At 56.6% G+C, this 10,325-nt stretch overlaps 2 protein-coding genes across 3 annotated transcripts; both read right to left on the bottom strand.

Moving 5' to 3' along the window:
• Nucleotides 1-1,461: 1,461 nt before the first annotated feature.
• On the bottom strand, nt 1,462-4,302 carry LOC139829276 (uncharacterized). Its single transcript, XM_071816017.1, has 2 exons — nt 1,996-4,302; nt 1,462-1,901 (listed from the first exon to the last, which is right to left on the bottom strand). Exon 1 carries the CDS (start codon nt 4,205-4,207, stop codon nt 3,293-3,295), a length of 915 nt encoding a protein of 304 aa, XP_071672118.1. The 5' UTR covers nt 4,208-4,302; the 3' UTR covers nt 1,462-1,901; nt 1,996-3,292.
• A 1,879-nt stretch (nt 4,303-6,181) lies between these two features.
• Nucleotides 6,182-9,877, bottom strand: LOC136109262 (zinc finger protein 541-like). Of its 2 annotated transcripts, XM_071816093.1 has the most exons (5): nt 9,076-9,877; nt 7,919-8,492; nt 7,379-7,500; nt 6,595-6,935; nt 6,182-6,518 (listed from the first exon to the last, which is right to left on the bottom strand). In XM_071816093.1, the coding sequence occupies exons 4-5, from the start codon at nt 6,753-6,755 to the stop codon at nt 6,284-6,286; spliced, it is 396 nt and encodes a 131-aa protein (XP_071672194.1). In that variant the 5' UTR covers nt 6,756-6,935; nt 7,379-7,500; nt 7,919-8,492; nt 9,076-9,877; the 3' UTR covers nt 6,182-6,283. The 2 variants fall into 2 exon arrangements, with proteins under 2 accessions (XP_071672194.1, XP_071672195.1); XM_071816094.1 differs by lacking the exon at nt 6,182-6,518 and having other exon boundaries at nt 6,527-6,935.
• Nucleotides 9,878-10,325: the final 448 nt, after the last annotated feature.

A 10,325-nucleotide genomic window follows, 5' to 3' on the forward strand; every position in this document is an offset into this window, starting at 1 on the left:
CCATCTCCCTCTCCCTTTCCATCTCCTCCTCTCCTCCATAGGTAATTAATATATATTCATATTCACATATTCTATATATTCATATAGAATTCTGTATATTCATGAAATGAATCCATTTCTTGGCTGAGCTGATGGAGTTAGTTCTGTCCTGTCAACCGCAAATCTGAATTCTCAGGACAGGACCAAGTGGGCTGAAAACGCGTTGCCGTGGCGGTCCTGGAGATGTGCCCAACGTGGGACACAATGGGGTCTCCCCGGAGGCTTCTCTTCTCTCCCCTTCCTTCCCTCCCCTTCCTTCCCTCCCCTTCCTTCCCTCCCCTTCCTTCCCTCCCCTTCCTTCCCTCCCCTTCCTTCCCTCCCCTTCCCTCAGAACCCCATTCTGGTTTGGGATGAAGGGACCTCTGGAGATCCCCCAGTCCAACCCCCCTGCTCCCGCGGGGTCCCAGAGCAGATCACACAGGATCCCAGGGGTCTGAATGTCTCACAGAAGGAGACTCCACACCCGCTCTGGGCAGCCTGGGCCGGGCTCTGGCACCTCCCAGCAAGCAAGTTTCTCCTTACGTTCAGATGGAGCCTCCTCTGTTTCAGTCTGTGCCCGTTGCCCCTCACCCCGGCGCTGGGCACCACTGAACAGAGTCTGCTCCATCCTGACACCCACCTGAGATATTGATCCCATTGATCACATCCCTCTCAGCTTCTCTTCTCCAGCTCAACAGCCCCATCTCTCTCAGTCTCTCCTGATCAGAATGATGCTCCAGACCCCTCAGCATCTCTGTGTCCCTCCACTGGACTCCCTCCAGTAACTCCTTGTCCTTCTTCAACTGGGGAGCCCAGAACTGGACCCAGAACTGCAGATGCAGCTTCCCCAGGGTGGAGCAGAGGGGGAGGATTCACCTCTCTCACCTGCTGCTCACACTCTTCTTAATAAATATCCCCAGGTACCCTCGGCCTCGTGACCACAAGGACACATTGGTGACTTGTGGCCAACCTGATGTCACCCAGAACTCCCAAGTCCTTCTCGCAGAGCTGCTTTCCAGCGGGTCCACCCCCAAACCGTGCTGGTACTGGACCCCTGCTGCCCCAGGAGGGGCCGGTATCGCCCCGGTATCGCGATGGGTGGCACCGACAGCCCTGGTATTGCGATGGGTGGCACCAACGGCCCCGGTATCGCGATGGGTGGCACCAACGGCCCCGGTATCGCGATGGGTGGCACCGACAGCCCCGGTATCGCGATGGGTGGCACCGACGGCCCCGGTATCGCGATGGGTGGCACCGACAGCCCCGGTATCGCGATGGGTGGCACCGACAGCCCCAGTATCGCGATGGGTGGCACCGACAGCCCCAGTATCGCGATGGGTGGCACCGACAGCCCCGGTATCGCGATGGGTGGCACCGACAGCCCCGGTATCGCGATGGGTGGCACCAACAGCGCCCTAACATGGTGCTCATCAGTAAGAAGGGAGGGAAGGGGGTTGCAGGGCAGCCATCGCTCGGGGTCTGCGGGATCTCCCTGTGCTTGTGGGAGCCCACGAGTCTTTGCATCACGCCTTGCGTTTTATTCTCTCTTCCTCTTTCAATTACTTATCTCACTTGGTTTTTTTTATCTTAGCCCATGAGTTTTCTTACTTTTGCTCCTCATATTCTTCATTCCCATCCTACTGAGGGGTGCGTGGGGCTGCTCTGCCAGCCCCGGCTGCCCCACCGCAGCTCCCCAGGCCCTCACGTCTCCCATCCCAGCAACAGCAGTGGCCGCGGCACTGATTTCTTTCCTCTCCCTTTTGCAGCCTCCTTGCGCTCGTCCTCTCCACGCCGATCTCTCCTGGCTTCCTCCAGCTGCTGTGTCCTCTGTGGGTAAGTGCAGCTCGACCCCTCCCAAGATGCTCTCGAGTTGGCTGGGGTTTCTAAAACAGAGGGAAAAGGGATGTCTCACTTTTCCTCAGGCAGTTTCCTCCCAGACCCCTTTTACCCCCTGCGCTCTCCACAGACCCCAGTTACCGTTTCTGTTCCGATGGGGAACATCTCACTGTGCTGTGCATGGCCAAGACGATGAGGACTCTGGACAGGAAATCCCTTCCAAGCGCAGCTTTCCTCTCACCGTTGGGCAGCGACAACAGCCCCGGTATCGCGACAGCAGCACCGACAGCCCCGGTATCGCGACAGCAGCACCAACAGCCCCGGTATCGCGACAGCAGCACCGACGGCCCCGGTATCACGACGGATGGCACCGACAGCCCCGGTATCGCGACAGCAGCACCGACAGCCCCGGTATCGCGACGGGCAGCAGTGATGGAGCTGGTATTGCGACGGCAGCACCGACGGCCCTGATATTGTGATGGGCAGTGACAGGGGCCCTGGTATCGTGATGGGCAGAACCAACAGCTCCAGTATCGTGATGGGCAGCACTGACGGTCCCGGTATTGCGACGGCAGCACCGACAGCACCGGTATCGCGATGGGTGGCACCAACAGCCCTGGTATCGCAATGGGCAGCAACAACGACCCCGGTATCGCGAAGGGCGGCACCGACGGCCCCGGTATCGCAATAGGGAGCACTGATGGTCCTGGTATCGCGACAGGTGGCAACAACAGCGCTGGTATCGTCACAACAGCAGTGACGACGGCCCCAGTATCGTGATGGGCAGCAACGATGGTCCTGGTAGCGCGATGGGTGGCACCGACGGCCCCGGTATCGCGATGGGTGGCACCGACGGCCCCGGTATCGTGACAGCAATAAATCTCAAGACCTCCCAAAATAAATCCCCCTTCCATCCCTCCTGGTGTGACAAGACCCTTAATTAACATTTCATTAATCAAACAACTCAACCCCCCCGTTGTCACAAATCGCTGCATTAACGAACTTCAACTCATTCCAGAACCCAGTTTATTAAGCAAAGCAGAAAGCGCGTTAAATAGAGAGAAAAACACCAAAACCCCTGTTTCTCGGCTCAGATCGGGGCGCTTTACGGCACCATTTTGCCACCATTTCCCTTTCCGGTTCTTCCCACCGCGAGCAGCCGCTGCCCGTTGATCTCACAGCGGCGTTTTTTCCCAATCTCACAGGATTTCAGCCCAATTCCGGCCCCGTTCCGTGCGCCCCCTGGTGCCGGAGATGACGATCGGGCGCCAGCTCTTCCCATCAAACCCGATGCCGAGAAACCAAACCCCCCGCGGTCGCTTCTTCAAACACACGCGCAGATTCACCCCTTTTCTCCCCAAAAATCCCCCTCTGGATGCGCCGTCCGGTGGGAAAGCCGACGGTGGTTTCGGCGCGGGGGTTTCCTGAGGGCGCAAACCTACCCCGGGCGCTGCTCCGGCGCCGCGATCCCCATTTCGGCTGGTTCCTCGATTTTAAGGCGCTTCGGGGGCGGCTCGGTCCTGGCTTGCGGCTCCGGCATCGCCATTTCGGATGGTTTGTCCTCAATTCTCCAGCGTTTTGGGGGCTGCTTGGTCCCGGCCTGCGGCTCCAGCACCAGCGCTGCAATCACCATTTCAGCTGGTTTCTCCTCAATTTTAAAGCGCTTCAGGGGCGGCTCGGTCCCGGCCTGCGGCTCCGGGATCACCATTTCGGCTGGTTCCCCTTCAATTCTTAAGCGCTTCAGGGGTGGCTTGGTCCCGGCCTGCGGCTCCAGCATCGCCATTTTGGTTGGTTTCTCCTCTATTTTCATGCATTTTGGTGGTGGCTCGGTCTCAGCCGGCGGTTCCGGCGTCACAATCGCCATTTCGGTTGGTTTCTCAATTTCCAAGTGCTTCAGGGGCGGCTCGGTCCCGGCCCATGGCTCTGGTGCCGCAATCACCGTTTCGGCTGGTTCCTCCTCAATTTTCAGGTATTTTGGTGGTGGCTCGGTCCCGTCCTGCAGCTCCGGTGCCGCAATCACCGTTTCGGCTGGTTCCTCCTCAATTTTCAGGCGCTTTGGGGGCGGCTCCATCCCAGCTTGCAGCTTCGACTCCGGCATCGCCATTTCACCTGGTTTCTCCTTGATTTCAAAGCATTTTGGGGGCGGCTTGGTCCCCACCTGCAGCTCCAGTGCCACAATCACCATTTCAGCTGCTTTCTCCTCAATTTTAACGCATTTTGGGGGCGGCTCGGTCCCGGCCGGTGGCTCTGGCGCTGGCACCACAATCTCCATTTTAGCTGGTTTCTCCTCAATATTCAGGCACTTTGGTGGTGGCTCAGTCCCGGCCTGCGGCTCTGGCTCCGGCATCTCCATTTCAGCTGCTTTCTCCTCAATCTTCACACACACTCCCGAGGATGGCACTGGAGCTTCCGGGGACGGCACTGGAGCTCCCGGGGACAGCACTGGAGCTCCCAAGGATGGCACTGGAGCTCCCGGGGATGGCACTGGAGCTCCCGGGGATGGCACTGGAGCTCCCGGAGACAGCAATGGAGCCCCCAGGAACAGCACTGGAGCTCCCAGGGATGGCACTGGAGCTCCCGGGGACGGCACTGGAACTCCCGGGAACAGCACTGGAGCTCCCGAGGATGGCACTGGAGCTCCCAGGGATGGCACTGGAGCTCCCAGGGATGGCACTGGAGCTCCCGGGGATGGCGCTCGAGTTTCCAGGGATGGCACTGGAGCTCCCAGGGATGGCACTGGAGCTCCCGGGGATGGCACTGGAGCTCCTGGGGATGGCGCTGGAGTTTCCAGGGATGGCACTGGAGCTCCCGAGGATGGCACTGGAGCTCCCAGGGATGGCACTGGAGCTCCTGGGGATGGCACTGGAGCTCCCAGGGATGGCACTGGAACTCCTGGGGATGGCACTGGAGCTCCCAGGGATGGCACTGGAGCTCCCGGGGATGGCGTTGGAGCTCCTGGGGATGGCGCTGGAGTTTCCAGGGATGGCACTGGAGCTCCCGAGGATGGCACTGGAGCTCCCAGGGACGGCACTGGAGCTCCCGAGGATGGCACTGGAGCTCCCAGGGACGGCACTGGAGCTCCCGAGGATGGCGTTGGAGCTCCTGGGGATGGCGCTGGAGCTCCCGGGGATGGTGCTGGAGCTCCCGGGGATGGTGCTGGAGCTTGCCATGGACAGCAGGGTCAACACTGCAACCGACACGGGGTGGGGGAAACGGGGTGATGGGACATGGGGATGTTGGGGTTCAGGGGGGAAATGGGGTGATATGAGGTGGGGATGTTGGGGTTTGGGGGGGAAAGGGGGATGTGACGTGGGGGTGTTGGGGTTTGGGGAAAGGGGGATGTGACATGGGGGTGTTGGGGTTTGGGGAAAGGGGGATGTGACATGGGGGTGTTGGGGGAAAGGGGGATGTGACATGGGGGTGTTGGGGTTTGGGGAAAGGGGGATGTGACATGGGGGTGTTGGGGGAAAGGGGGATGTGACATGGGGGTGTTGGGGGAAAGGGGGATGTGACATGGGGGTGTTGGGGTTTGGGGAAAGGGGGATGTGACATGGGGGTGTTGGGGTTTGGGGAAAGGGGGATGTGACATGGGGGTGTTGGGGTTTGGGGGTGGAAATATGGGATCCAACAAGGAAAAGCTGGGGTTTTTCAAGGAAAAGCGTGATACGACAATGGGTACGATTCAAGGAAAAGTTGGAGTTGGTCAAGAAAAGATGCGATATGATAAAGGAAATGTTGGGGTTTGTCAAGAAAAGGTGCAATAGGACAAGGAAAAGTTGGGTTTTGTTGAGAAAAGACGTGATAGGACAATGGAAACGTTGGGTTTTGTCAAGAAAAGACACGATAGGACAAGCAAAAGTTGGGTTTATGTCAAGAAAAGACACGATAGGACAAGGAAAAGTTGGGTTTGTCAAGAAAAGGTGCAATAGGACAAGGAAAAGTTGGGTTTTGTTGAGAAAAGACGTGATAGGACAATGGAAACGTTGGGTTTATGTCAAGAAAAGACAATAGGACAAGGAAAAGTTGGCTTTTATCAAGAAAAGACACGATAGGTCAAGGAAAAGTTGGAGTTGGTCAAGATAAGACGCAATAGGACAAGGAAAAGTTGGGTGTATGTCAAGAAAAGATGCAATAGGACAACAGAAACGTTGGGTTCTGTCAAGAAAAGATGTGAGAAGACAAGGAAAAGTTGGGTTTTGTTGAGAAAAGATGCGATAGGACAATGGAAACGTCAGGTTTCGTCAAGAAAAGGTGCGATACAACAATGGGTACGATACGAGAAGGAAAAGTTGGGTTTATGTCAAGAAAAGACGCGCTACAACAAGGAAAAGTTGGGTTTTGGGGACAAAAGGCGCGATACGGGACAGCGGAAAACGAGCCAACCAGGTGGAGCGGAGAGCAAGAAACACACGGAGAAACGTCACTATTTCTACCCAAAAGGCAGCGTTGGGAGCCCCAAGAGCAGCGACGACCCCCCCGGGGCCCAGGTGGGGTGGGCCAGGCACCCAATGCGTGCGATACCTGGGTCGGGCGCCTGCGGGTCGGTGTCCATGTCCCCCCAGGGCTTCCAGACCAGCTCCGCGCGCTCCTCGTCCTGCTGCGCCTGCGCTGGGTCGCGCAGGGCCGGCAGCTCCGCCTGGAAGCCGCTCCCCACGTTGATCTGCCTGGAGAGGGGACGGGAGGCGGTGACGGGGACCGCGGCGGCGCGGCGGGGGGGACGGGGGCGTTCTGAGCGCTCACGGCATCATCGTGCTCCGATCGGCACCGAAACCGCGCGGTTCGGCCGAAAACCACAGGGATTCGCTCCGAGACGCGGCAGAGTGGGAGAGACGCCCTGCGAGGGCTCGGAACAACAAAGCGTTGCCGGGGTTCCGCCGCGACATCAGCGCCGCCGGTGACATCAGCGCCTCGTGTTCCGTTCGGAATGGACGTCAATGGGTCCTGGTGGGCCAAACGAGGGGCAGGAAAAGCGCGACGCACCCGTTTTGCGCCCGTTTTTGGTGGTTTGGGGACTCACGGCCGGACGCTGATTTTGGGGGCGTCCTTCACCAGGCACAATCCCAAGTCGCCGTCCATTCTGCCTGCGGGATATTGAGAAATAGAGGGGAAAAGCAACGCTCAGGATCAAAGTCATCGTGCCGAGACCGTTCCTTGGCGTCACAACCACAAATTGTCCCAATTCCCATCGTTTTGGTGAAATCGGTCGCTGATGGATCATCCCAATGGGGTTTTGCAGTCGATCGCAGCACTCGGGTGGTTTTTACACCCGATATCACAGCGAAACCCTGGGGGGGTTGTTTCCATCCCATATTCCACAAAATCACCCATTTTGGGGGTTTTTGGGGAGCACAAGCTCTGCGTTTGCCACCACAAACCAGCGAGGGGACGCCGAACCCAAACCGGGTTCACCGGGCGGTTTTACACCGGGATCGCTCGGCCCGGGTTGAGATAAACCCCCCGTAAACCACAACCATAAAGCGGGGTGTTCCCCCCAAAGCGCTACGTGGGGACATCCGCATCGCACCGAATTAACCCCGCGGGGCGGCCGAAAGCGCTTCAATCCCGGTGTCGGGATCACGAGGGGTTTCGGCCTCCGTCGCCTTTTTGCTGCGAGATCTTCCCATCCAGAGACTCATTTTCGGTGACCTGGGCAACATCGAACGAGAAAAGGGTTAAAGGTGGAAAACGCACAAAATCACACGGGCGTTTATCTGCTTTTCCTCCTTTTTTGGCTCAAAAGCAAGCGGCGAACCCCAAAATGAGGGGTCTGGGGACCCTCCGGTCCTGCTGATGCTTCCTCCCTTCCACCCAACTCGAGGCGATCGCCGGGTTCCGTATTTCGGATCAATAACCCAGCGGGAGCCTGGAGCCTCCCAGAGCCCGTCCCTGGGGTAGCGGCCGCCGAGCGCGTCCCCATAGCGTTATTTGGGTGTAATTTGGGGGGTTCTGGGGCACGTAGCACCCTTGGTTCAGCCAGGGACACACACACGGGTGCTCCGGCGAGCAACTCCGGCACCGCCGGTTGCCGAATCATCGCACAACCATCCAAGTACTCCTCACCCACCTCGTTCCTTGTCACTGGAACCAACACCGGGATCACCAGGGGGGTGTTTTCGGACAGCGTCGGGGGTTCGGAGGCGCCGTTTCCATCTCCCAACGATGGTTTCGCGGTGTTTGCATCGCCCGCGTCGCGCACCTGAGCACAAACGGAACCGGGAGCGTCGGTGGCGCTGGAGGATATCAAAGCGCTTTGCAAACTGCTCTTCCCAATTATTTCTCCATTATATAACGAGGATAATAAAACCCGCTACGCTAAACACGACCCAAACCGGGCGGGAGCGCGCAACGCGAATCTTTACACCGCAGCGATTCCCTATTTCTCGTTTTCTCACCCCGTCATCTCCACTCAATCGGCAGCGACGTTCACAAATCATCCAGTTACGCACAATTTGGTAACGACCCCCGCAAAGGGCTTCGACGGCACCGCCAACCCCCTCGCCGCCTTCGCTCAGATCCCCGCTCAATGAGCAGCACCCATGGGTGCCCGTTACCTGCCCCCTCTCGGCGTTAATAAATACCACCCGTGGTTCCGGCACATGGAGACGCCGCCATCCTCAACCGGAGCAGCCGCCAAGTGGCTAAAGTGACAAAAATCAGGATAAATAGGTAAAAAAATCAACATGATAAAGCCGCGGCGCTTTTAGAACAGATGGCGTAGTCGGCACTGAAGCTCCAGGCAGGTGGAGCTTGCCCGGTGGAATCAATTGGCGTTCGGTCTCAAAGGTTTCAACCCAAAAGGGTTAAATAGCAAGGATTAATAAATACTGACCATCATTAATAAATACTGATCATCATTAATTAATACTCACAATCATTAATCGATACTGATTGTCATTAATAAATACTGACTGTTATTAATAAATACTGATCATCATTAATAAATACTCGCCATCATTAATCAATACTGATCATCATTAATAGTGACGGTCATTAATAAATACTGATCGTCATTAATAAGTACTAACCATTATTAATAAATGCCGATCACCATTAACAAATACTGATCATCATTAATAAATAATAATCATCCTTAATAAATACCATCATTAATCAATACTGATTGTCATTAAGAAATACTGACCGCCATTAATAAATACTGGCCGTTATTAATAAATACTGGTGGTTATTAATAAATACTAATTGTCATTAATAAATACTAACCATCATTAATAAATACTGGTTGTTATTAATAAATACTGATCACTATTAATAAATTATGACCATCATTGGTAAATACTGATCATTAGTAACCAGGCTCAGGTTGGGCTCCAGGTTGGGCTCAAGGCTCAGATTGGGCTCCAGGCTCAGGTTGGGCTCTAGGTTGGGTTCCAGGCTCAGGTTGGGCTCCAGGTCAGGCTCAAGGCTCAGGATGGGCTCCAGGTTCAGGTTGGGCTCCAGGTTGGGCTCCAGGCTCAGGTCAGGCTCCAGGCTCAGGTTGGGCTCCAGGCTCAGGTCAGGCTCCAGGCTCAGGTTGGGCTCCAGGTCGGGCTCCAGGCTCAGACTGGGCTCCAGGTCGGGCTCCAGCGCTTCCCCGCAGAGCAGCCCGGGGCTCTGGGCAAAGCCACGCAGCTCGTCGCCCAAGGGAAACAGGTCCATGGTCACCGGGCTCCAAACACCCCGGAGCAAAAACCAGAGCGGCCCCAGGACACCCGGGCTCCCAAAGAGCCTGGAAAAGGGACACAAAGAGTTAAATTGGGGGGAGTGAAGTGGCTGCTGATGCTGAGAAACCCCCGGGGGTTCGGGGCTGGGGGGAAAGGGGGGATCTGTATGAAAACTGCTCTGGGGAAAAGGGGGGAAGGGGTTGGGCTGCACGGGAATGGGAGGAGGGACGGGAAAACGGGAGAGGGAAACGGGGGAAGAGGGAAAAGGGGGGAAAGGGGGAAAAAGGGGGGAAAGAGGGAAAAGGGGGAAAAAGGGAAAAGGGGGGAAAAGGGGGGAAAGAGGGAAAAGGGGGAAAAAGCAAGGAAAGAGGGAAAAGGGGGAAAAAGGGGGGAAAGAGGGAAAAAGCGAGGAAAGAGGGAAAAGAGGGAAAAGGGGGGGAAAGAGGGAAAAATAGGGAAAAAGCGAGGAAAGAGGGAAAGGGGGGGAAAAGGGAAGAAACAGGGATAAAGGGGGAAAAGAGGGATAAGATGGAAAGAGGGGGGAAGAGGGAAAGGGGGGAAAGAAGGGAAAAGAGGGAAGAGGGAAAAGGGGAGAAAAGGGGGGAAAGAGGAAAAAGGGGGAAAAGGGGGGAAAAGGGAAAAAGGGGGAAGAGGGGGAAGAGGGGGTGAAGAGGAAAAAGAGGGAAAAAGGGGGCAAAGAGGGATAAAGGGGAAAGAGGGAAAAGAGGGAAAAAGGGGGGAAGAGGGAAAAGGGCGGAAAGAGGGAAAAGAGGGATAAAGGGGGAAAGAGGGAAAAGGCGGAAAAGGGGG

This window comes from Patagioenas fasciata, chromosome 17, assembly GCF_037038585.1.
Source record: "Patagioenas fasciata isolate bPatFas1 chromosome 17, bPatFas1.hap1, whole genome shotgun sequence".
NCBI classification, from domain to species: domain Eukaryota; kingdom Metazoa; phylum Chordata; class Aves; order Columbiformes; family Columbidae; genus Patagioenas; species Patagioenas fasciata.

Excerpts from the sequence above, each read along its gene's own strand:
- LOC139829276 (XM_071816017.1), bottom strand. The coding sequence starts at position 4,207 with ATGGAGATGCCGGAGCCAGAGCCGCAGGCCGGGACTGAGCCACCACCA.
- LOC136109262 (XM_071816093.1), bottom strand. The coding sequence starts at position 6,755 with ATGTCACCGGCGGCGCTGATGTCGCGGCGGAACCCCGGCAACGCTTTG. Across the intron at positions 6,519-6,594 it reads GATCGGAGCACGATGATGCC|GCAGATCAACGTGGGGAGCG; the intron begins GTGAGCGCTCAG and ends TCCCCTCTCCAG.